Below are 27,415 nucleotides of genomic sequence, written 5' to 3' on the forward strand. Positions count from 1 at the left end.
CACTTCTCCGAACTTCTGCTGTCTCTCTCTTCATCGCACGGCCCTTTGGCTGTCTCTGTTCACCTCGCAGCCTTTTTAAAGGAACTGCAGGGGTTGCACAGGCCCCTAGCTGGAGGTTCTTTGGGACACCTTCCTTCTAGGCAGGGTCAGCAGACGCTGGCAACATGTGGCCCAGTTACCAAGATGAGCAGGCGTTCAACACCCACCTGGTTTGCTGCATGTGCTGTATGGGTCAGTATGTGAAGTTTTTTTTCCTTGCCTGGGCCTGAGGATCCCAAATAGCCCTTACGCTCACTGACTCAGGAACGCGGGGGCTCTGAAGCCTTGGAGGCGTTACAGCCTTTGGGCTTGTTAAAATGAACAAGTGAGAGAGACGGGGGGGGGGGGGGGGGGTGCCTGACTTCCTGGGGAACTTCTTTAGCTTGTAGTGATTGGCAGTTAAAAGCCTAAGTTTGGGCCGTGGGACTTTTTTAATAGAGACTGAATTCATGCTTCTGTCTGTGTCAGGAAGCCACTTTTAAGTTGTGTTGCATAGTTCTGAAAGTCCAGGGCGTATTTTTAGGAGCAGTTGATTGGTTACAGAGTCCACCTCTTAGCAGACAGGATTGTGGGAGGAGGGGAGGGTGGAGTCATGGCCCAGGTTTCCTCTTTGGGGCTGATTGCTAATTCTGTTCCATTTACTCTCTTGCCAGCTGTGAGGAGGGAATAAAGCTTGAAAGTAGTCTGGGGGTGGGAACCTTAGGAAGAGTTGGAGGCTAGGAAAAGCCTTCTTGGCTTAGATTTCTCTCTCTCTCTCTCTCTCTCTTTTTTTAGATCTCTCGATAAAGGAGAGGAGTTTGTTTAAATAATGTTCTGTGACCTTGGTCAAGTGGCCTAGTCTTTTTGGCCATGGGTTTCCTTGGCTTCCAAACTGTAGGGTGTACAGACTGATGCTGGAAGCATTGCCATCAATTCCCAGTAAAATGGGAAAGATAAGGAAAATGTAGTGTGCCTTTCTAAAGACAAACTCATTTAAAGAACTATCCTTTATTCTGAAATTGCCCTTTCTACTTTTTTGATGTTAAAATGTCCATTATTTCATGAAAGAATTGTTCAGATGGTAGTTTGTTTTTCGATATCTGTACTTAGCAAAATAAAAAGTTGACAACATTATGTTAGGTTTTCTAATTTATTTTGTTTTTTCTTTTTCTTTTTTTCTAATTTATTTTGGAACATTTACTTGTTTGTGAAATCTAAGTTTAGGAACTACTGGATATATAACACTACTACTATCTTTTGGTTGTGTACTCTTAGTCTCTAAAGCAGAACAAAATTGTGACCCAAATAGGCAGATTTTCACTAAAATTGAGATTGCTGATTACTTGACCAAGAGGAGATCTCAGAAGGGGAGTAGCGGAGCCAGGGTTCCGATCCTGTCTCCTGACTGCTAGGCCAGTTCTGCCAAATTTTTAAGGGCTTTCTGAGAAACAGAGTTGGTACTGTAATAGTGTTTGGGGCACAAGGAGAAGCAGTTTTAGTCAGTTATTGCCATGGAGTCTAGGTTTTTATCTTTCCGGTATCATTGAGATTTCCTCCCTGAGATCTAGGAGAAAGACACTCCTGCATCTGAAAACGCTTAGAGATAAAAGGGCCCCCCCTTTTTTTTTTGGTAATCAGCAGAAAAGTATAAGGAAGTCTAGAATCTTCATTGAAATTTTCAGGGCAAAACATCATTCTCCTAGTTCATCCTACTCCATTTAATCCTCTGGAGGCAGTGTGGCCTAATAGTTAAGAAAATGGACTTTGGCATCAACTGTCTGCATGGGGTCCCAGCTCTACCACTTAATAGCCATGAGAACTGGAAAACTGCTTAACCTTTCTATGCCTCAGTTTCCTGAGGCACAGAAAGAGAGTAAGAGACTTCCCTGGTGGTCCAGTGGTTAAGACTCTGCCTCCCATGCAGGAGGCACGGCTTCCATCCCTGGCTGGGGAACAGCATCCCGCATGAGGCGTGGCCAAAAAAAGGCAAAGAAAAAAATATATAAAGAGAGATATTAAGATAGGCCCTAACTCAACTCATACAGTCATTATGAGAAGTATGTGATATTAAAGAGGTTAGCTCAGTGTGAGCTCCTCTGCTGATTTTGGTATGGTTAATTCACAGACTGGTATTTGGAAACCGTTGACCTAGTCCAGACTCCTCACTTTATAGATAAAACTCAGGCTCACAGAGGGGAGATGAGTATCCTATAAGGTAAGCCTCAGAGTAGAGGCTAGGAAATTCAAGTTATAGACCTGATTCTGCCCCTCTGTAACCTTATCTAAATTCTTAAATCCGGGCTTCGATTTCTTCATCTTAAAGATGATTTTTTTGAGGATTGTTAACCCCTGTTTCTCTTTGTGTCTGTGAAGTATTTTATTTTTTCTGAATGTGATACTCCATTAAATACTCGAGAAGCTATTGCGTTTTTCTCCCTCTTCCCTTCTCCTTACAACCCTCTTGTTCTAGCTCTGTGGCTCTTTTATTTTGCCACCAGGCTTACTCCTGGCTTATTTCTTTATCTAACTTCTGCCTTGTACTCTCTGATTGCCAGTAGTGCAAAGAATTATCAGTAACAAAGTTCAGATTTTCCTAAGAAATAACATAAAATTTTAATTTTGCATTGAAGTCTCTAGTTTTAACTTCCCTAAATTCCCAAGTCTCAGTTCTCATTGAGACATTCTGAGCCTTTACCAACCCTTGGTGACAGACACCTTTCGTGAATCCCTGTTGTAGTTATGGTTTGCACCTCTCCTCTTCCCTTCATTTTATAGGACTATATCGTGTTGCCTTCTAATAATTTCACAGCGGCAGGAGAGTGTGGTGGTTAAAAGTCCATGACAGACTTGGTTTTGAATCTCAATTCTACTACTTACTAGCCACGTGACATCAGACAAATTATTAATAAGCATTTATGAGTCTCAGTTTGAGCTATGAAATGAAGATAGATAATGTGTACTTGATAGAAGTGTGAAGATTAAGTTAAATATCAGTACTAAATGAGACAGGCCTCGCCCAGTGCCTGACACAGAGTAAACATAATAAATATCTGGGCTATTCTTATTTCCCAAAGGTGACTTACATACGTCTAAGGAAAGGAATCATTTTATAATGCTGGTGCCATTATATATTATTGGTAAACAGTTTAATTGCTTGACCTCCATTTCAGACCATTTTCTTTGAGCCCACATTAAGTGGTGTGGATATAGCAAGAAGAATTTAGAAATTCTGTGGAAGGGACGTCAAATGGAGATCCCTGCTCTCTGCTGAAAAGCAGTCTTTTAATTATCATTGGAGAATATTTCTTAGTCTGACTTTGAAAATACCATCGTAAAGTATCCATGTAGATGTAACGGCGGCACACAGCAGGCTCTCACACAGTGTATGTTGTTAAATGAATGAGTATTCTTGAGCGCTTATTGTTGTCCTGAATGTTGGATATTTAACAAAATTTAAAACATGGTTCTTGACTCCAGAGAGCTGAAGTTCAGATAGAGAAATGGGATTCACATTTAAAGATAGCTAGCAATAGATTTCATATGCTCAGTGTCAAGTAAATTAAATAAACACAGGCATCCAGAGGTGGTTGGGATAGCCAGAAAGGTGTAAAGGAAGAAGTGGGACTTCAGCTGGACCTTGTAAGGAGGCTCTAAATTAGATAAACTAAGAAGAGGAGGGTGGATATTCCAGTAGGGGGAAATGGGTGAACAAAGGCAAGAATGTGCAAGGTTTGTTTGGAAACTGAGGTCAGAGTGGTTGCAGTTGAGTCATGCAGGGGAGAGTCTAAAGATAAAGCTGGAAGAGTAGATAGATTGTAAATTCCTTCAGGTCAGAGGCAATGTCTTATCTTTATCTCTTCCAGCCAGCTAACACATGGTGAATAAAAACTGGAATTGAATTTCAGAGGGTTGTAGTGGACCACAGAAACAAAGGCCTTGGGCTTGAGCCTCTGGTCTTCTGAGAGCCACTAAAGGATTTTGAATAGAGGGGTGATACAAGCAAAGTGGTGGTTTAGGAAGATTTGTTGAAACAGGCTGGCAGTTCTACTTGCCACCACCTCAGCTATCAACTGTTAGCATCAAATCTGTATCCTTAATTCTGCCTGCTCTCCTGAATTCTAGGTCTAAGTTTCTAACTGTCTGCAAGAAGGGCCTGCCGACACCTTGTTAAGTTTCTTCTGCTTTACAACTTACCCTCACCCAATCTGTACCTCCTATTTTCCTTATCTCAAGGTACCACTCCTCCCAGTTGCTGTGACTGGAAACTTTAGAATTGTCTTGTACTCTCCCTTTCCTTAACATCTAGTCCGTAGTTAAGGGCTATTGTTTCTTCCTCTACACTGTAGTGGGGATCTGCCTGCCCTTTTATATTCCAGCTGTCTCCGTCCTATTCATGCTCTTAGATTTCTTTCCTGGTCTGTTACACACAGTAGGCCTCTAATTGCTTCTGCTTCTTAGTGTGTCTCTGCTGCAGTCTGGCCTTCAGTCCAATGGCAGATTAATCGTTCCAGAACACTCTCTGGTTCAGAAAATCTCAGTGGTATCCTTTTATCTACTGAATTAAGTAGATGCTCCTCATTCCAGCTCTCTGGAGTGATGTGGTCTCAGGTGACCTGGTAGCTTCCCATCTCATTGGCTAACTGTATGCTGTGCGTAGCCACACATTCCCTCCAGTGTGTCCTGTGTACTCACGCATCTGCAAGTCACTGTTCATGCTTATTCTGTACTTTGGAATTCCTTAACCTCTTTTTGGGCTGCCAAAACCATACTTGTCATCCAAGGTTTACTTCAAATACCACACCTTTCATGAACTCTTCTCCTATCCCTCTGTCAGAATCAATCGACTTTGTTTATCAAAATGATTTTGTGCAGCTTGCATCTGGTGTGCTATTTGTTTGGTGTTATTGTTAATTACTTACTTACATATTGGTCTCTGCCACTAGATTGACCTCATGGGGTCAAGGAACAGGCCGATTCCAACTTTCTGCATATTTTTTTCCCTTTCTGTCAGCTCCGGTATCTCATTTTTAGATTTCCAGGTGGTTGATGCTTCTTGGGCTTCTTGAACTATTTGTAATTTTTCTGTGGCCTTCAGGGAAATAATCAGGGGCTCTTGTCTCATTTGGTTTTTTAATGATTCATGATGCCATGCAACTATGTTGTAGGCTGTGTTGGAACAGAACACAACTTTGTGCCTCAAATGCAGGATCTCATTCCAACCTCAGGCCTATCTTCAAATTCCTCTGAGTGGAGTAGGACAGATGGACAAGCAAACTATGATACCTTGCAATAAGCACAAAAGAGAGATGACCTCAACTAGTGTGAGTAAGGGATGGAGGCGATGATAGTTGAGTTGAATGCTGAAGAATGAGTAGTCAGGGAAGCAGGGGAGCTATCTTCCACGCACAGAGAACAGTAAATGCAAAGTGTAGAAGTGTGAGAGTACATGCCTCATTTGGGCAAAATTGTACATTCAGCAGGGCTGAAAGTTAGAGTTTTTATGTAAGGGTGGAGAGGAAAGAGTGGCCACATCATAAGAGGTCTTAGATCCCAAGCTAAGAAGTTTAACCTGAATGCAGGCATCAGGCTTTAGAATCCAGTAGAGCTGGGTTCAAACTTACCTTGTGATCTCGAGCAAGTTACTTAACCTCTGTGGGCTTTATCGTTCCAGTAAAATAATGGCTCTAGGGTTGTTGAGCATTGGAAACAATATATGTAAGGTACTTGGTATATGAGTAGATGCTCGATACGTGTTAACTGTTAATATCAGCAGGAGGATGAGGGGTCCCTGAAGGATTTTAGTGTGGATAGGAACAAGATTATTCTTGTCAGAAGAATGTCCGGCAGTACTCAGGAGGGTGGTGTCTTAGCCTGGGCTCCTGTAACAAAACCGTAGACTCAGTGACTTCAACAGCAGACATTGATTTCTCACAGTTCTGGAAGTGGGGAAGTCCACAGTCAAGGCACCTACAGATTTGGTGTCTCATGAGGGCCTCTTGTTCATAGAGAGCTAGCTGTCTTCTCACTGCACCCTCACCTCGTGGAGCGGGAGTGAGAGAGCTCTTTGGGGTCCTCTTTGTAAGGACACTAATTCCATTTACGAGAGCTCCACTCTCATGGCCTAATCACCTCCCAAAGGCTTCACCTCCTAATTCTGTCACATTGGAGATAAGATTTGAACATATGAATTTTAGGAGGACACAGACATTCAGGTCATAACAGATGTATTACAGGAGGAGAACATATTAGAAACAGGGAAGGAGACAAGAAGAGTTCATTTTTAGACAAGTTGAGCTTGAAATGAGCATGACATTTTTAGGAGTCAGTTGGGTATATGAGAGTGACATTTATGATAAAAGCCTGAGCTGAAGATAAGGATTTGGGAATTATCACTGTACAAGTTACAGTTGAAACCGTTGGAAGTAGATTAAATCATTCTGGGAGAATGTAGAGTACAGGCACTATTTACTTTTTTTGAAAATCTATAGTTTTGTTTTGTTTTTAATCCTGTAATGTACATAATACCAAAAAATTTTGCATGCAACTTTAGGTGGCCTATGACACCCCCCTCCAAACCCATGTATGGACCTTTAGGCCCACAGACATCTTAAGAGGCTGTAATACAGAATGGAAAGCAAAGAGGGCTAAGGATGAGTAAACATTTAAGGGATGAGCAGAAGAGAAGGAAATCAAAGGGAAAGGAGAGAAACCAGGGTAGAATGGAGTCTCAGATTCAAAAGGGAGAGTGGGTTTAAAAGGTTAAAGAATGATCAGCGATGTCTTCTGGGTTGGCAGTTCGGTGACTGTGGGGAGAGCAGTTTCAGTGAATTTGTGGGGCTGGAAGCCAGGTCACATGGCGGAGCAGGAGGTGCGGAAGTGGAGACGGTGAGCGCTGTCATCACACTTGTTCAGGAAGCCAAGGGGAAAGGAGAGGAGTAAAGATGTACAAGCTAGGGAATGATGGTTGGATTAAGCTTCTCAAGGAGAAGAGAAGATGTAGGATCCAGATTTCAGGGGGAAGGACTTGCGTAGGTAACAGGGAGAGAGATCTCTACCAGTGAAACTGATATGAAAAAAAATTAGCGTAGGTATTGGTAGCTCAGTGTCCTGTAGAAGTCTTAATAAAGTTGGAAACAAGTATTAAATCCTTTTTTTAAAAAAATAAACTCATTTATTTATTGGCTGCATTGGATCTTTGTTGCTGCACACAGCTTTCTCTAGTTGCTGCGAGCGGGGGCTACTCTTCATTGTGGTGTGCGGGCTCCTCATTGTAGTGGCTTCTCTTGTGGAGCATGGGCTCTAGGCATGTGGGCTTCAATAGTTGTGGCTCATGGGCTCAATAGTTGTGGCTCACGGGCTCTAGAGCACAGGCTCAATAGTTATGGCATGGGCTTAGTTGCTCTGAGGCGTGTGGAATCTTCCCAGAGCAGGGCTCAAACCCATGTTCCCTGCATTGGCAGGCAGATACTTAACCACTGTGCCATGAAGGAAGTCCAAATCCTTCTTATTAAGTAACCCTCACATGATTAATTGATGCCTCAATATGTTCAATCTAAGAATTTCCCAACGGATGATTGGATTCTTTGTTGTCAGTTCATAGCTTTTGATGGTTCTGAGTTTACAAGAAGCATGGAAAAGAGTATCGCCTTTCCTGTGATTGACTGTTTTCTTCTCACCTAAGGGTACCTTTTAAAAATTCTATCTCCAATGTTAGACAGAAATATCTTTGCTGGGCCTGGAATTAAATGAAGGATTCATGTGTAGGTAATAAAACCAAAAACATGAAAGCTTTCAAAGTCTGAGTTATTGGGAGTGTTCTGAAGGTCTGTGTAATAAAGTTGCTCTTTGGCTTCCCTAATGAATTTCCTTGCTAAAATACTAAGATCTTGAACTCTAAGCACTGCAGTATCCTCTTATCCTGATGCTTAAGTCAGGAGAGAATGTTCATGTAATTGATTGGTCTGCAACATAGGATCCTAAAAAAGGATCCTTCAGGTTTGGGACAAGGTTCTAAAAAACCCTTTCCTGAGGAACTTATAGTTCAGCTCTAAGCAGGCTAGTTGGTCTTAGGAAGGGCTTGTAATCATGTTGCTTTTAGTAATTATATTCAGAATAAGTACTTGGACCTCTTCCCTCTGAATTGAAAGTCAGTTTTTTAGCTGTTGGAAGCATGACTGTTGAGAAACCATGTGGTTTCCCTAGTGCATTTTCCCCATAGGAGGGTTTGGTAGCTGAACAGCATAACTATGGGTAGTAAAATTTAAAAGACTCAATCGTGTTACTACATCTTCAGGTCTAAAAGAAATGAGGCAGGGGACTGGATTCTTACAGGTTACTTGGTTCTGATTTCATTCTTTGTGTTTCTTTAGCCAGTCTTCTAATCATATATTGGCCAATCAGAAAAGTTTATTTATTACCTATAAGAGTCTAGTCCAGGAAATTGCCTGGCGATCCAGTGGTTAGGACTTGGCGCTTTCACTGCTGGGGCCCCAGGTTTGACCCCTGCTCTGGGAAATAAGATCCGCAAGCCACATGGCATGGCCAAGAAAGAGTCCAGTCCAATACATAAAAACCCCAGTACCCCAATAAGTATCACCTGTTTGCTAGGACATGCAAACATAATGGAAAAACAGTATTAAACTTAAAGTTCTGCCCACCACATTCTCACCAATGCCAGGTCCATTGTGCTTTGCTCTATTTATTACCCTTATAACCAAGAAGAATTTGTTTCTAATTTTACAAACTTCTCACTCTGAAGACACAAGTTTTCTTTATTTTTCTTTATAGAATTTCTTTTATTATAAAAGTAATATGTGTTTGCTGTAATAGGTTAAACAATACATGGATGGAAAAGAAAAAATTAACAGATTTCCTTTTAAACTAGTCAGTATTTTGAAGAGGTGGAATTTGTGTGATTTCTTTTTAGTCCACTGCCTTGTTTCTTTTAGACCTGAAGATGCAGTGAACACGATTGAGTCTTTTTTATTTTCTACCCATAATTATTCTGTTCAGCTACCAAGCCCTCCCATGGGGTTAATGCACTAGGGAAGCCACATAGTTTCTCATCAGTCATGCTTCCAATAGCTAAAAAGCTGACTTTCAGTTCAGGTGAGGGGAATGATTTATTTTAGGTCTTAATATGTAGGGCTTTAGATGTTAGAAGCTATGGGAGATGCAAAAAAGTAAAGCATGATCTCTTTCCTCAAGGAGTTAATGATCTCATTGATGAGTAAGGATAAGCATATTAAAAGTTCAGAACTTATATAATTATATAAGTACAGATTGAGTGATTAGCATAGTAAGTGCCATAAAAATTTGGAGAACAAAGAGACTGTTGAGAAATGGAAGTGTCAGGAAAGGCTGCCAGAGTAATTTTTCTCTGGCACATATCTCACCATGTCGTTCTCCTATTTAAAACCTTCCAATACTTTCCCTTACCTTCCCCGCTCCATTTTCTTGGTGATAAAGTTTGGACTCCTTAGCTTGTCATGAAAGGCCATGATTTGACCCATGCCATTCCATCCAGTTTTAAGTGTCGCCACTACCTAGTACACATCCTGTCTTTCAGCCATCCTTAATTCTGTGCCTTTGTCTGAACATGACATCCTTCTTATCTCCGTGACTTCGTTCTAGGTGGGACTTCATGTAGTAGCTTTGTCCCTTCCCTTCTCTTTCTGGCTAACTTGTACTCATCTTTTAAGATTCAGTTAGAGTCACCATCTGGAAATGTTCACTAAGCTCCCATGTGTCCCTCCTCCACTCAGACAGCTTAGCCATTTCTCTTACGTTCTTGAGCACACTGTGCTTACCTCTGTTACAGCATTTGTCAGGCTGCATTGAAGTTATTTCTCCTTTCTGCTAGACTGTCATCTCTTTTAAAGGTAGGGACTATGATTTTGTGTAACACAGGGTATTTCAAGCAGCTAGCTCCTTAGTAAGGACTTATTCAAAGAAAAAATGAATGAGCTGGATTTTAAAGAATAAATAGCATTTGGAGAGGTGGAGAGGAAGAAAGTAGCTTGCCATGAAGAGAAAATAAATGTGTCAGTGATTTAGATGAGCTTGTAGCTGCAAGCTGATTCTGATGCAGTCTGCAGGTGATAGAGGCTTGGAAGGGATGATGAATCAGCATATAAAAGATAAAAGATAAAAAGATCAAATATGTTGGAATGACAGTGGTCAAGTCTAATAAAAATTCTGGCTTCAAATACTTGCAGGACTCTATGAGGTAGTGAATTTGCTTTAGAATCCCTGCCTTATGAGGTGGTGAATTCTCTATTATCTTAGGTTTTAAATGTCAATAATATTGTAGATGTATGCGAGATTTGGACAGATCTTTCATCTCTGGACAAATGAGTCTTTGTTATTGAGGGGATTTGCAAATCAGCAGGGAATTAGACTGAATCCACTCTAATTCCTAAATTCTGTGGTCTTTAGTAGGAAGTGGTCATTGTTCCTTGCAAACAAAGCAGGTAAGGAAAAGGTGAAGGTAAGTTTGGAGACAGAGATGAGGGAGCACTTACTGGATGGCCATCAACTCAGGAAAGTGAGACGATAGTGCATCCACCTGGAAGTGGAGAGAGAGCCTTGGCATTGTGTGGAACGGTACTTATGTGGCTTTCACTTGAGAATCAGTAAGAAGGGAATAACGGGGCATTAGGGAGAGAAAACCTAACTGAAGTTGGTGTGAATTACTAGTGAGCCAGATTTATATAACCCTGCTACTTTCTTCTAAAACTTCTCTGAGCTGGAAAAGAAATGGAGGAGTCAAGCCATGTGGTCATTCAGGTTTGGGCATCGTCCCGGTGAACGTAGTAGTAGAAGGTTAGGCAGGTGAGTGTCCCTGGTGTGTTAGTGACAGCCCCTTTGAATTGCTTAGCCATCCTGTCTAGCACAGACTGGGATAATCTTAGATTTCCTTAATAAATAGGGTAAAATAAGAAGGGAGTGATTGAAGGTTGAGAATGATGAGGAGGTCTGAAAGACTGAGAATGATGCCTGCTAAATAGGTATGTTTGGAGGAGGCATGGGGCCCAGGAAGTGGCCTGGTAGTGGCTGGTTGTGAAATGCAGATGAAGGTCAGCGGAGCCAAGCAGGCTCACATGCGTCGTCCGCGCATAGGTTGAAGTAATTTGAGGATGATGCCAGAGGATGCTGTGGAGATGGTAAATGGGAACCAAGTCAGGGGAGGTGAGGGTAGATTTGTCACATGGAGGGGGCCAGACAGCAGGGAATGGTCGATGGAAGCAGGATGATTTGAACAAGGTGGTATAGTGGAGGGCAGGGGCTTCAAATAAATAGAAAAGGAACGGGGCTAATGGATCAGTGGTCTGGAGGTGGTGCTTGTGGGAGAAAGTGAGTCCTCCGCAGGCCCTCGGTGGTGCAGTCACTGTCAAATGTTGACAGTCATGTTTCTGTTAAAGAGGTGAACAAAATTGAGAATGAAGGAGAGTTTGCCTACAAAAAAGTGGGGCTCTGTAAGATGTGGGAGAATGGATGGAGGAGACGTGCAGCGGGGCGTAGTGGGCAGCTCTGAGAGTTCGCTTAGTGAGGCTGGGGAGGCAGCTGGAGTGATGGAGTCCTGGGGAGGAGGGGAAGGGACGAAAGCATTGATCAAGAGGACCGGTGTGTGGAGGGTGAGATGTAACCCTGCACTGTGGGTGTCCCGAACGCCAAGGCCATTCCACCCCTCCTGTTGGGGTTTTCACAGCTTGGCTTTTTGGAGCTTGCTGGGGGTGGAGGAGCAGGGAATAACTGCACTCCCCAGAGAATTATGATGCAAAGGAGACTTTGCCGTGACATGATTCTTGAGGCACGTGATTCTGTGTAATGCATAAGGTGACAGCATGGTAAGAACAGAAGAGGGAGTTCAGACAGGCTGAACCTTCCCAACAACAAGACGCCGTCTCAGTCCTGAGGAAACTGCCTCAGCGTCCTGGAGAAGCTGGGTGTGGGCAAGGCAGCGGTTGGGGAATGTGTTGCTGGGTGGTGCTAAGCCAGTGCCTTCTCCTTGTTTCCCCACAGATGAGCGGGACCGTGTGCAGAAGAAGACGTTCACCAAATGGGTCAACAAGCACCTGATGAAGGTAGGACCCGTTCGTGGATGCTGCCCTGCCCCTCTGGCTGCTCCTGAGCTGGATCCATCTGGCCCTCCTCTCAGACAGTTCATGTTGCTGGCTGTGTGCTCCAGTGGATGGGGATACACATGATGTTCTATTTTTTTTTAATATCTAACATAGTCCTAATAGCGTGGAAACGTCCACTGATCAGTTTCTTGGTGAAGACAGTAACACCTCCATTGTCTGAGGAGTCTGAGCTTGAGGATACTGTGGGGTGATTGCTGGGATTCCAAGTACACTTTGCACCAAACTTTACATGCTATTTTATAAGCACCTTTCTTGTTTTAAAATTTTTAATCTGATTACTGTGTAAGGATGGGGCAGAGGGGATTTTGTTCTCTCTTAAAGTACGCAAATCTTGAATGAGCAGTTTAATGAATTTTTTAATATGTATATACATGTATAACCTCCATGCAGTTTAATTTATTTTTTAATTTATTGGCTGCGTGTGTCTGTTGCTGCTCGCAGACTTTAGTTGCAGAGAGCGGGGGCTACTGTTCATTGCAGTGCGCAGACTTCTCATTGCAGTGTCGCTTGTTGCAGACTATGGGCTCTAGGTGCACGGGCTTCAGTAGTTGCAGCGTGTGGGCTCAGTAGTTGTGGCACACGGACTTAGCTGCTCCATGGCATGTGGGATCTTCCTGGACCAGGGCTCGAACCCATGTCCCCTGCATTGGCATGCGGTTTCTTAACCAGTGCGCCACCAGGGAAGCCCATCATGCAGTTTAAAATACAGAGCAAAATGGCTAAGATTGGAGGGAAATCTTATTATTATTTTTAAACAGAGGAAAACCCAAGGCAGAAGCATATGAAATGCTCACCTAAGGATAAACAGTATGACTGATGTGGCAGTCAGACTTGAAAACAAAGTTTTAAAGTTACAATAATTACTCAACTCAGATAATGCTGGGTTATAGTAATTACTGCTTTGGGGGAGATCACCAGCGACCTCTTAATTGCTGTATCCAGCAGCCTAGTTTTATCTTCTTCTCATTTTTTTTCTCTGTAGTATTTGAGTGTTGCCTAACTCACTGCTCTTTCGAAGCCTTCTCTTAGGTTGCCTTCTAGGACACTGCTTTTTCCCAAATTACCTCTTCCTTCCATGAATGCCTCCTTCACTGGCCTCTCTTTCTCTGTCTTGAGTCCTCCGTGTTGACGTTCCCCGGGTCTTAATGTTGGCCATTTCTTGCTTTCTTCTCTGTGTTCTTTGGCGGTCCCATTTATGTTGGCCATGGGGATCATTTGGTTGCATGGAATACAGGGAATCATAAGTGGAAAAGGACACGGGGTGATCTCCAGAGTCTGGTGTCAGGACGCATGTGAGCGTTATGAAAACTAAACATGATTGGACAGCTGCCCTCTTTGTCTTTTTATGAGGCCTTCTGTTTCTTCATTTTCTTTCTTTCTGTGTGTCTCCTGCATTCAGTTCTCTGCATTCCTCCCTTTGCTTGTGTGTGAACCGTGGTGGCTGTCCCTCAAATGGTGCTGTAAACCCCTGCATCTACGTGATTCTAAAGACACAAACACAGACAGTCTGGTTGGCTGGGGTTTTCTTCTCCGTGGGTCAGGGGTCTATTGATGTAGTTCAGTAAACTAAGGCTGGGGAGATGGTTACGTAAATCAGACATGGCTGGTTAGGGCCACTTGTTTAACTGCAGGTGAGGGCAATTTTCGAACTATAAGATATAGATAAGGAGGTAATGATAGAGCTTTTTTCTGCATTCTTTCCTTAGCCAAGGACCTATATCTCACAGTGTACTTGACACGGCCATCTGGATGTTACCCAGACATGTCCTATATTCAGCACATTCCAAGTTGCTCAGTATTTTCACTCATGTACCTAGCTGTCCAAGTTAGGAACCTAGAATCATACTGTATGTAGTCCTGCCCATCATCTCTCTCTGTCACCAACTATAGTCGATCACTTCTAACTCAGAAAGATGCTCGCATCTGATTTCTCTTCTGCATCCACATTACCTCTGCTCTAATCCAGGGCTTCTTCATCTCTTGACTTGGTCACTCTAATAGTTTCCTAATAAAGTTGTCTATAAAAACAAATGCAGTGATAATGGTAGTAGTTTATTGAGTGCTCACTGTTAGTCAGACTTTCTGTGCTAAGTCTTTTACATGGATCATTTCATTTAATTCTTCGGTGACCTTATGCTGTAGATTCTGTTAATAGTCCCATTTTATCAATGAGGTTTAGAGAGGTTAAATAACCTGTTCAAGGTCACACCACTAAAAATAAGTAGGACTGAAATACTAGAACTCAGGCAACCTAAACTCTAGCACCTGTGCTCTTAACCTCTGCAGTACTGGCACTGGTCTGCCTACCTTTCCCGGCTTATAGTGTCACATCCCCTCAGATCTTAAGCTCTTGATGAACTGTTTGCCATGCTATTTATTACTCTGTATCTTTGCTCAGGGGGCTCCCTCTGTGTGGATTACCTTCTCCAACTCTGCTCTGCCTAGACAACACCAACTTAACACCTCCTCAGTAGATGATCTTCCCGACTCTCCCACGTGGAACTGACTGCCCTTTCCTTTGTGTCCTCCCTGTATTCCTTATGTGCTTCTGTTATAGCACCTGCAGCATTTATCTTTCTTCCAGATTGTAACTTGAAGGTTGATATTGATGTTGTGTCTTATTTTTTTAGTCGGGACAAAGAAGGAAGGGAGAGAGACAGGAAGAAAAAAAATCCTGCTATTTTCCTCTAATTTCTTCAGCATTTACCTGTTACTTCTAGTTTGGTGACACATAACTGTGTCATGGTGCACAGCCCTCCACAACCTGTTAGCAAGCAGGCATTCTCCCCTGTGTAGCCTGTGCTGTAGCCACACGAAATAGCTCATTGCTTCCTAAACACTGTGTCCTTTCACACCTCTTTGCTTATTCATTTCTCTCTCCCTTGAATGCACATCTTGGCCTTCTCTGCCTGGCCATCACCCACTTACCCTTCAGTATCCCTTTCCTGAGACTCTGACCTCCATCCCTTGGACTAAATTAGTTGCAGCTCCATCTCTATTCCACACCGCTTTGAAGAGGTGGGGTTGTGTGTTCACACATTGGTGTCCTCTGCTCCTTGTGGAGCTAGGACTTACTGTGCTACTATCTCATCCAAGCAGCAGGAGCGTGAGAAGTACGCAGTAAGGATTTGTTACCTTGAGTAAATAATAGCTCAGTAGTCTTTTTAGCTGACAAAGCATATTCTAATCTGACTTGATCCTTACAGTAGCTCTGAAGGAGGTAAAGGTATTTTATCCTTTCAATTTTAACAGCTGAGAAAAGTGAGAATTAGAAGGATGAAGTGACTTTCCCAAGATCACACAGCTAGTGAAGAATGGAGCTGAAGACCAATCACGAGTCTTCTGACCAAAATTACTTGTTGTTACCATTAAATATGCCCCTACCTTGCTCTGTTTTCATACCTCCTCTCTTAATAATTGGAAGAACTGAATTGTTCCTGCTTCAGGCTTGTCCCCCTACACTTCGTAGTTGGATACAAATGCTCTGGTTCCCTGCTCTTCGCGTGTAGCTGGTGTCGCCTGTAGGACCTCTGCTTCAGTGCCGTGTGATGACAGGAGGCCCGGGGGAGGGGAGGGGGGAAACTAGATGAACACATCATAGCATTGTTAGAAGTGGGAGGCCAGCCAGAGCTTTACTTAAATCCCTGGCAAGTTTTCATCTCTTCTCAGGCCCCCAGCCTAATAGTTCCAATGGCATTTTCTCGTCTTGGAATATTTCACAGAGGTTCACTGCTCATCAGAAGCATTGCTCCATGTTGGAATTCTTTGAACTTTGGGCTGAAAATTAGGGATCAAGATCTGTTTTTTGTAACTAAGACATCCTTTACTTTGCTCCCCAAGTACACACGAACCACATTAATGTTGCCATTGGCAAGTAGACTGATGTAAGATTAAAACAACCAAGCCTCTCAAGTTCTAGATTTAGTTGACCTAATCTCTTGGATTCCCAAATATCTCTTTAGGAAACAGTTCATTCTTGAATAAGCAAATTCCTTCCTCTTTATTAGCTGAGAACACTGTTGGTCCAATCTTAAAAGAGATTTAAGGATGTAAGTATCTGGAATATATAAATAACCTAATTTAGACCACAGGTCCTACAAATCAAAAGTTCTGCTCATATGCCAGACCCATCAAAAAGAAAAATCTAGAGTTTAAAATGAGGTTTTATTTACATTATCCCTGGTACATCTCTCTAGGCCTGGTAGCTAATAAAGTATATCCCCCCCACCCCCCAAAGAGAGGATGAGACAGAACTGAGAGCATGAGCTCCTGAGAAGGAGGAGAAATGCTTTCTCTGGTCAGTTTCTATTGACTGCGGAGGTTAGTGGGTAGAAAGGAAGGAAAGCATTTAATCTAACAGGTGGGATAGTTCTTTCCATTTTTATTCATGTATGCAATCTAGAAGCCACTGGCCTTCCTGGAATTTTATTTAAAAATTCCAGATAAACCAACAAACGTTTTTAACTCCAAAGTTTTACTAATGTTCTCAGTTTTTCTTCGCCTGTTTGGAGCTCTCTGGCTGAACACAGGGCGGGGGAAAGCTCTGCTAGTTCCAGGCACTGTCTCCTGTGCAGCCTCTGTGCCGTGGCCACATGAGAAGGCTCACTGTTCCCTAAACACTGTGTGTACTTTCACACCCCTTTGCTTATTCATGTTTGTGCGGAAAGGTCAGAAGGAGACTGGCAGTGGCGTGTAATTTAAGAGATTGATGGAGTCGTGCTGGTCAGATGCTGAGGAGAGAAGTGTTGCCTTTGTTGCACAACTGTGACCCTATGGTGGTGGTTTGTGACCATGTCTGCCTGGACCTGAGTTTTCAGGGCTTGATTTCACCCTGAATGCGTCTCAACCCCCACTGAAGTTTTTGGTTTTACATTAGGACTTGGATTCTCTACTCCCTGAGCATTAGTGCCTGCTTATTAAGTAAAGCTACCCTTAGTGGATTTTAGAATCATCCTCAGAGAATCTTTGTTAATCAGGGTTGGCTTATACCACTGTCAGATACCCCAAGACTTAAGGAACTCTCAAAACAGAGAGATGGTAGAATCCTCATCTGCTGAGAGCCCTCACACTTTGCTCCCCTGTTGCATTCTACTTACCACAGCAGGGATTCCCAGCCCCCACTCTTATTCCCTTCATTTGAGCACAGTTCTCTCCAGAGTAAAAAAAGTCTGTGACAGGACTTCCTAGGTGGCGCAGTGGTTAAGAGTCCACCTGCCAATGCAGGGGACACGGATTCGATCCCTGCCCCAGGAGGATACCACGTGCCGCGGGGCAACTAAGCCCCTGCACCACAACTATTGAGCCTGCGCTCTGGAGCCCGTGAGCCACAACTATTGAGCCCATGTGCTGCATCTATTGACGCCTACGCGCCTGGAGGCTGTGCTCCACAGTAAGAGAGGCCACCACAAAGAGGAGCCCGTGCACCACAATGAATAGTAGCCTCCGCTCGCCACAACTAGAGAAAGCCAGTGTGCAGCAATGAAGACCCAACACAACCAATAAATAAATTAATAAATTAATTTAAAAAAAGCCTACAGCTAACATAATACTTAATGGTAAGAAACCCAAAGAATTTCCACTAAGATCAAGTACAAGGCAAAGATGTCCCCTCTCAGCACTCCTTTTCAACTCTACTGGAAGTCCTTGATAACGCAATAAGGCAAAGAAAAGGGAAAAAAAAAAAAAAAAAAAAAGTCTATGACAGAGACTTCCCTGTTGGCACAGTGGTTAAGACTCCACACTTCCAATGCATGGGACCCAGGTTCAATCCCTGGTCAGGGAACTAGATCCTACATGCATGCCACAATTAAGAGTTTGCATGAGCCCGCATGTGGCAGCTAAGACCCAGTGCAACCAGATTAAAACACACACACACACACGCATACAACCTCACCACTCTAAAAAAAAAAAAGCCTATGACAACTGTAATCTGTTTTTTTAGTATTGGACTTTTCCTGGAGGTTAAATTTGGCCATTGAATCAATATGGAATTTTCCCTCCTATGGTTTAGAAATCTATAAATTCAGAAATCCATCTGAAGTTGCCAGTCTCACTCTCACTTTCCCTGTATCTTTTAATAAGTATAGATGGGTGTAAATAACATACTCTTCTCTTTAACACTTTCTCCTCTGACCTGTTTATTGCTCTTCAGCATAGTGTGGATCAAGGAAATTGAGCTGCTTGTGTTTTCTTTTAAGAGTTTTAGAGCAAAACTTTTCTAGATCAGGCTTTCTGCAGGTATTAAAGAATACTACATGGCAATTCTTGGTTCTTTTCCGGAGGTGGGGCTCTTATAATTTCATAATGCTGTTAATATGTTGTTTCTATACTTTGAGTATCAAGGAAGCCTTTTGAAGGGAAAGAGCATTGAGCTCAGAGTCAAGAGACAGTGATCTGACACTTTCCAGCTAAATGATCTTACAAAGTTATTTAACTTCTCTAGACAATGCTTTTCTCATCTGCAAACTGAGAATGTTAGAGTTAAGTAATCTTTAAAGTCCCTTTGGGCTCAGATTCTGATTCCGAGCTCTTAAGTGCAGTTTATTCCCTTTGCTAAAGCCATTCAGAAATTGGGGAAAGCTGTTTATTTTTTCATAACTTCAAGCCAATCTTTTAAAAATTGGGAGAGCTGGGCTTTCCTTGGCTTATTATTGCATGGTAATTGGGGAGGATTGGCCTGGTCTCAAAATGTAGTCATTCATTATTTTTTAAAAATAGCTGTGTTGAGATTTAATTCACATTATCACATACTTCATCCATTTAAAATATACAGCTCAGTGGCTTTTATTATATTCACAGAGCTGTGCAGCCATCACCACAATCACTTTTAGAACATTTTCCTCACCCCCAAAAAGAAACCTTGTACCTTTAACCATTATCCCTAACCACCCTATCCCCTCTCCCGGCCCCAGGCAACTACCAGTCTACTATCTATCTCTATAGATTTGCCTATTCTAGATATCTCATATGAATGGAATCATACAAATCTCATATGAATGGAATCATACAATATGTGGTTCTTTGTAACTGGCTCCTTTCACATATCATAATATTTAGACATTTGGATTGTTTTTCACTTTTTGGCTATTGTGAACAATGAATGATGCTATGAACATTTATTCATGTACAAGTTTGTTTTTTTTTTTTCCTGGACATATGTTTTTAATTCTCTTGGCTATATACCTAGGAGTGGAATTACTGAGTCATATGGTAACTTGTGTTTAGCCTTTTGAGGAACTGTCAGACTGTTTTCCAAAGCAGCTACACCATATTACATTCTCACCAGGAGTGTATGAGGGTTCCAGTTTCTCTATAGCCCCATCAACACTTATTATCTGTCTTTTTGATTATAGCCATCCTAGCGGTTGTGAAGTGGTATCTCACTGTAGTTTGATTTACATTTTCCTTATGGCTAATGATATTGAGCATCTTCTCATGAGTTAGCCATTTGTATATATTCCTTGGAGATTTCTAAAGAACTAATTTTGATGGTGATTTTCACAGGGAGTATGAACAGGCAAGGACCTGGAGAGCTGAAGTTTTTCACTTATTTGTTAACAGAACAGCATGATTATTTGTTGGAGAGAAATATACATACATGTATATGTGGATGATTCCTGAGTACTCTTGGCTTCACTTGGCTGCCTCTAATACTTCTGGTGCTTAGTCCACCAGACTTTTTCTTAAGAGATTTGTGGAAAACTTCAGAGGCAACCTAGTATGTACAAAAGAGGTAAAGACTTTAGAATGGGGGCAGACCTGGATTTGAGTGGCCTAGCCATTTGCTAGTATGATCTTGGGATGTTAGTTGAGCCCTCCAAATCCCATCTCTGCATCTGAAAGTTTTCTAATGTAAAAGCACTAGTAAGTGTTAGCTAGTTCTTTATCCCTCTCTAGGCAGAGCTGTGTCCAGTATGCTTCAGAAACAGACTACTGTTCTCTGTTGAAAATTCTCCGAGAAAAAAAATCTCACTACACTCCCCTCCTCCATCATTTCTGTCTGTCTCTCTCTGCTGGTTTTCATAGTTACTTAGTTATTATAATCACACAAAGGCTGAGAAACGTAGTGAACTAGTTATCTAAATTTCTTGTAAGGTGGTTGAATGTTGCTATTCACAGGTGTGAAACATAACTGGAATTTTCAGGAGATATTGGGGCCTTGGTATAAAATGAACTTTACATTTCAAGTGCCTTCTTTTTCTTTTCAGCACTCTGTGGTGTTTGGTGTCCTATTGATAATATGATCTCACCTGGTCCACAACCCTATATAATTTATTTAAATAATCGTTCGATGAGCACTCCTGATTTTTGTGTCCTCTGTTGAGATCTGATCTGTCAAAAATAAATTCCTCATTGTTGTCTCTTCTCTTCTTAACCCTCAATATCAAGTGTCTAATAATTTCTAACTTTTTAAATACTACTGTTCATTTATAATCTGATTTCCATTCCACCACTCTCTAGAAAATTATTCTCACAAAAAGCACTCTTATTTGTAAGAAAATTCAAAACCCCTTTCCTAGTCTTCATCCTCCTTGTTCTGCAGCATTTGGTACTGGCGATCGTCTCTTCCTTGATTATACCTTCTTGGTTTGTTGCCTCCCGCTTTCACTGCGCCCCACCCCCGCCTTTGTTGATTGCTTTCCCATCTCCTGCCTTCTAATTTTGGCCATTCCCTCAGGCTCAGTCCTAAGCACTCTGCTCTTTTTTTTTTTTTGCCCCATCCCAGAAAGCCCAACATTTCCCATGTCTTTAGCTAGTACCTCTATGCATATGACTTCTAAACTTAAGTTCTCAGCTGACCCAGATTGAATTCTGGTATTTCCAGCTGCTTCAAGAACATGTCCATTTGTAGCTCCTTTGCTGTTGTTTTAAATTCAACATATTTAAAATTGAACTTGTCAAATCCACTGCCTTTCCCATCCTTCTGACCTGCTAATTTCTGTGAGTGGTACCCTTGGTTGTCCCGTGCCCCAAGCTTGAATTCTTGGACCCACTTGAGGGAGGGGTCTTGAAATCTTAGAGCCACTGGTGTGTCGGAGCCAGCTTTTGTGGGCTCGAGAGAGCCAAATATTAAATTTTCAGGAATTTTGTGAGCTATTTGCTAAGCACAGCCATTATTAAAAATAAAATTATGTAAATGTACAATTAAATAAATTATATTTAAAATAAAGGCAATAAATACGAAAACTCATCACTTCATAGTTACTGTACTACATTATTATCATCTGTGCTCTTGAGGTTAATTATGTCTATTGTACCTCTCTGATGGAAATACTATCTATTGGTGTGCTACTATACATTTCTTCCCAACATTGCTTTTAGTGATATTATATTAATAGCTTGAAATTGGTCCCTTCAATAGAGTATTTACACCGTAGAAATCAACAAGTGGTACAAGTCTGAGCTAAATGTATTGTTTCATTCATTGTCTAAACTTAAGAAAGTGAGGGAGAAAATGTTAATGTTGCACAGTAAACTAAAAAGTGTGTCATGTCATTGTCAATTGCACAAAAACATTGAAGAAATATTCTTTAAATATTTGAAAGCTGTTATTCAGTTCATCATGAACCATTTTCTCCAGTCAGGTTATCTACCTGTCACCTTCTTATTCCTTCACACACACATACAAGCATGCATATCTTGCATATTTCCACCCCTATACCTAATCTTATGTGGTTTTCCCATCCTCCTTTTTTCTATCAAACATTTTCTAATCCTTTAAGTCCTTTCTCTTCCAGGAAGTTTAGCGAGATGATTCAAGTCTTTATCTTTTCTGATTCACAATCTGTTTTGAGTGCTAGAATATAACAGTTGGAAAGGACTTACAGTTCAGTTTTCCACATGAATGTAGAAATTCCAATATCCCAGTCTCTGCTTGAAAAACTCCAGTGACTAGAAATCCACTGCTTCTGAGAGTAACCCTTTCCCTTGTTGTCTAGAAAATTATTGATGTGAAAAGAATCTTCTTCCTTATAATTTCCACTAGTTTCCTGATTCTGTGTTTGAGCATCACTCAGTGAAGTTGTCACTAGACCTAGAACGAATGAGTCACTTTAGCCACTTCCTAAAGCTGTGTGACCATAACTTCCCAGAGCCTTAGCCTCCTCAGTTTCTCTTATGGAATAGCAGTAATAAACTTCACAGGGCAGTTGTTTGGATTACATACATAAAATGAGATTGTGGCTGATTACAAAGCATTGTAGTAATGGGAAAGACTGAAATCAGAAAGACCAAACTGAGACCAGTTTTTCCACTTGTGACCTTAGGCAAGTTACTTAACCTCTTCGTGCCTCATTTCCTCATGTGTGAAATAGGAATAATAATACCTACCTTATAGATGTGAGGGGTAAATAACATCGAAAGCATTTGGCGCAGTGTTTGACATTACCCACACATTTTTCTAAAGTGATATTTGTTTCTCCATGGTTTCAATTATAAAATAGGAATTATTTTTCCCAAAAGGAAAATAATTCTCAAATTCACTATTTAGAAGTATTTGGTAAGAAAGGGGTTAAAATAGAGGTATACCCTATGGAACACTGGGTATATAACATTTTAGTTTCTTTGTATCAGTAGCACTCTGGAAGGCTTTTCTGACTCTGAATGATCTCATCTGTCCATCACTGACTGTCGTATCACATTTTGGCCCATAATAATTCCTGAGATATTTCAGGATAATTAAGACTCCCCATCTCCTTGTCCAAACTTGCTGGAATATCGTTCAGGGTTGCCTGGAGTGTATAATAGATCTGGCCTCAATTTAAAAAAACACTCACACACTTCTGTTAAGTGTTTCCATTTCATATGTATTGCACTCCAACATGAAAATTCCTGAATTTTTTTTTTATTGTTTCCAGTTTCAACTTATTTAATTTGTGTTTACCTAAAACCAGAGATTCTTTGTGTGGATAATAAAATAATTCAAAATCGAATAAAAATCAATCTGCTTTGCTCTCATGCACAGGTCCGGAAACACATCAACGATCTTTATGAAGATCTGCGGGATGGTCATAACCTGATCTCTCTGCTGGAGGTCCTCTCAGGCATCAAATTGGTGAGCTTCCCTCTTCTCCTAATGAGTGACCCCACGGGTGTGGCCCTGTTACTGACATATGGGTTCATCTTGTTGAGCGCTAGGGCCATGGCTATCACTGTGTGCTCTGTTATGTGGGAGGAAAAAGCAGAGGAGGTGACTGGTGGATTTTATTTCTAGCTGAGACTTAACACTTTGCAAATGATATAATTTCATCTTCATTTAACCTGATGTATCATATATTCTCATTTCTTGATGGAACCAGGTATTGGTTCTCTTCCTTTCATATTTGCATGTTTTCTCCTTCTTTTATCTATTTATGGATGCTAGTATTTCAGGAATAATAGATTCACATTTAAAGATTTTTAAATCAGGTGTGTTTTTCTTCCTGTAGCTTTATTTCTAGTCTGTATAGATTCCTCCTGTTTTCCCTTCTATAAGCATGCCTGCCTCTGCCCCAGATGTATTACACGTGGCTTGTGGAAACACTTACCCGTCTGAGGGCAGAGCCTGTTTGAACCTCTCGGCTTGTCAGTCTTATCCTCACTTTGTCTGAGGGATCAGTGTAACCTCACCGTGGGCTCCGTGTTTCATATGTGGGAGCCCGATGGGAGGCTAGGACCCTGTGCAGCTCCTGCTCTGTCTCGAGCCTCGTTGACAACATGCTTTTCATTTAGGAAAGGCCAGGGCTGAACACTGGAAACAGCTGTAAGGCAAGAGCGCCCTGGAGAGGCGCACAGCTCGAGGCGTCTGTGGAGCTGGTGTGCTCGCTGCCTTTGGCGAATCCTTAGTCATTGTTTGCTGTGTTTCAAGAACAGGATTTGACACGTTAGATTTCACTCCCTAAGTAATAGTCCAGGATTGGGGCTTGGCTTCCCCTGGGCCCTTTGTTTTGGTTTCACGCCGTTTTGTTTTTTTTTTTTTGTTTGTTTTTTTTGGGGGGGGTGGGGGTGGGGTGGGGCTGGGGTCTTGCAGTGAAATTAATTTTATAGTTTTTAATGGCCTAAAACTGACAGATGCTTTTATTAACAGTCGGTACATATGGATTCTAGGTCTTCTCTGGCCCTCATTTATAAATCTCCTAAGTAATCAAAATTTTACTTTCACTGTGCCGGACTTAACAGTGCTCACAAAGGTATATTTTGAACAATTTGGCTGGTATATTTGATGAACTTGTAGTGATCTTATATTGAAAAGTGATCCTTTTCGGTGATGTTGCTTGCAAAACAGATTAAAACCACTCCAGTCTAATTTCTTTTCCTAACCTTTGAAAACCTACAGGTATTTATGGAGATAGTGTAAAATAACATCTTTTCACCAAAAACTACCCAAGTATCTCTTTCATGGTTATTCTCATCATCCTTTCTCCCTTACTTGATTCACAAAAGTAGTGAGGGTGGGTGGCCATGGAGAATTAAAGCTGTGTTTCAACATGAGAACTGTTCAGTATAACCATCTGCTCTGGTCTTAATTTTGTTTTGCATCTTTGTGGAGGTGGGAGGATATTTTCCTATTTATTTTCACCTTTTTTTTTCCTGCATTCATTTCCTTTTCATTTGTGTGTTGTGAATTTCCTGTTACTCTGTCATGTCTTTGTCTTGGTTGGTGGCCAAAGGAGCCAGCAGGGCTGAAGACCCTCCGTCTGGTGAGCATGCCCTCCTGGCGCCGTACACACAGCGAGGAGCAGGAGGAGGAAGATGATGATGATGTAGTAGGTCCTCCCGGGGGCACCAGCATCCCAGCCGGCACTGCAGGGCCATCAGAGAGTTTGGGGTTCTCTAGGTTTCCAAGGAGCTCGGTTACCAATTGCCTTCTTCCCTGTCCACCTGGGAATTTGGGTCCCAAAGAAAGTGCTTAAAACTAAGTGTGCCTCTTGCCACTGTTAGATGATCCTGGAGTGGGAATTGTTTTGCTGATCTGAGAGTAGCTGCCACAAAAAGAATAAGGGTGTTTGGCGGCATCAAATCCCTTTGCGACCTGGAGACCCGTGGCTTTCTGGTGGCCTTGCTGTGTTGTCCGAGTCTAGATTGCAGAATTGTGGAAAGCTTAGTCGACAGCATGATAGCTATTGCTTATGACTCCACACTCCAGACTAATGGGGACTCTCTCTCCACCTCTCTGGCCTCCAGGTTCTCACCACACACCAAGTCATTTGTTTTCAAAAGTGTTTGCAGACCACTCACTGCATGGAGATAACCTGCCTTGGTTAATAACATCTCTAGTTGCTATAGAGGACAGGGATTTAACTTGCATGTTCTAAGGGTATTTTTGGTGGGGCGTACTTTGGAGTAAAGATTAGAGTGTGTAAGAGGGCGATTTTCTGCTTGCAGGCCCTAAATTATAGCCTGTGATCTTTCTCCAGATATGGGCATTAGGCAATATCCCCATTCCCTGTCCTCTTAAAGTCATCTTTTCACCTCATTGATCTCCCTTCCCGTTGCCTTAGAGTCTTCAGTTTCATAGGCTCTATCATCTTCTAAGCCATATTTACAATTAGTTTAGCTGAAATGACTGAGAGGAGGTTCTCACTAAGATTTTTTCCTAAAACTTTGACTTATGAAGTTATCCTGTTGCACAGAGAGGCCTTACCCACTCTGTCGATTACGCTGGTTTGGGAGTTTTGCTTAGAATGGTTGGGGGACGCCCACAGAGATGCTTCCACCCCATCCTTCCACGTGTTGGGTTACATTTTGCCCATTTCAACCTGGGGCAATGTTTCCTCTGTGCAGGTGCTCACAACAGAGCTACCTTGTGTTTTATTGGCCTTTAATTAGTACCAGTTTGACTTTTACAAATGAATTGGATATGATCTAGTGAGAGTGATGTTTTAGTCCCAATTTTAGTAAAATAAAAAGAATATTGGAAAGTGAGCAGGAGAAAACATTCCAGAGGTAGATAGCCATCCCTGCCTGTACTCATGAGGGAAACAGACTTCACACACTTTTGGATGGATAGGAGTTGAGCCATGGACCAGCCGGGGGAAGGGGGGTGGGGGTGGGCAGGGCACCAGAGGCACTGGGTGGACGTGGGCCTCTCCGCTGAGGCTTGTATGACATCCAAGATTGAGTGACTGGCAGGAAATACCTTTCTTTGGAGTAGTATGTTGAAGAGCCCTACATCATCAAGGTCTTGTTTGCTCTGGGTATTTCATACTGGGGTAAAGGGTGGCTTTCCTACATTAACACCCATCTTCCTAGAAAATTGGTTTGTTCCTGATTTCTGCCTTCCGTTTTAGGTTTTTTCACTTGCTTATTGAGCATGTGTAACTCCTCACTCCCTAGTATAAAATTGGCTACCTCTTGGTTCTTTTGCCAGATTTGTTATATGGTTGGCTCTGTCCAATACTGTGCAATATGCAATTAGCACTTTCTACCTTTCCCATACAGCAACATTTAACTGTGGTTCTGGGAGCCACAGAGCCAAGCCTTTGTTTCCATTAACCTCATATGCAGAATCGAGTTCTGCCACGTATGGCTGCAGGAGAACCTGTAGAGAAGCTGCGGCACTACTTGAGCGTTTGCATTCAAGCGTGCAGTGTGTTCACGGGGATTCTAGTGGTAAATTAGGCATTCTGGGGCCTCAGCAAGCGTGCTGAAGACACACATAGGTCCTGCCCCGGAGGGGTGCGTTATGTGATGCTCCCACGCCTGGCTTCAGTCATGAGGAATTCTTTGTGGTCTTTTAGTCCTTGAAATGAAAGAGGAAAGGGGTCTGTGTGGGTAAATTGGTGTAGCTGAAATTAACATCCCTTTTGTTTGTTTGTTTGCAGCCCCGGGAGAAGGGCAGGATGCGTTTTCACAGGCTGCAGAATGTGCAGATTGCCCTGGACTTCCTAAAGCAGCGACAGGTGAGAGTGTCCCGTGTGTTTCCCATTCTGCCAGGGAACGTTAGCATCAGGTCCCTATTTAGGGATATTCTGGTAAGTCCTCAGTAAATCTGACTGATGCAGTTCCGAGTCTTCCTTGCTAGTGAGCAGCTGTATTGTGTTTGGACAAGTCATTTGGTGGTCCTTACCTAGAGCCTGTGGCCTGTCTGAGAGGGAGAGTCTTAGAGAAGAGTAAGATGCAAAAGATTGACTCACCTCAGGCAGAGGTCAAAGGGAAGATGAAAAATAAGCCAGCAGAGAAGATGGGAAAAGGTACATCGTCTAGGAAGAGGGAAAATCAGAGCACCCCATCATCATGAGAACTAGATGAGGGGATGGTCAGGATGGTTGAAA

The 27,415-nt window shown here is 42.2% G+C and overlaps 1 protein-coding gene across 2 annotated transcripts in view; it reads left to right on the forward strand.

Annotated features, from left to right (window-relative positions):
* Positions 1-27,415, forward strand: part of MACF1 (microtubule actin crosslinking factor 1) — a 304,215-nt gene that overhangs the window by 88,469 nt on the left and 188,331 nt on the right. For both annotated transcript variants that reach the window (XM_057706161.1, XM_057706146.1), the window contains exons 2-4: positions 12,043-12,104; positions 23,128-23,217; positions 26,966-27,043. In XM_057706161.1, the coding sequence (XP_057562144.1) occupies positions 12,043-12,104; positions 23,128-23,217; positions 26,966-27,043 (230 nt within the window). The remainder of the gene's footprint in view (positions 1-12,042; positions 12,105-23,127; positions 23,218-26,965; positions 27,044-27,415) is intronic.

This window comes from Hippopotamus amphibius, chromosome 1 (assembly GCF_030028045.1).
Source record: "Hippopotamus amphibius kiboko isolate mHipAmp2 chromosome 1, mHipAmp2.hap2, whole genome shotgun sequence".
NCBI lineage: Eukaryota > Metazoa > Chordata > Mammalia > Artiodactyla > Hippopotamidae > Hippopotamus > Hippopotamus amphibius.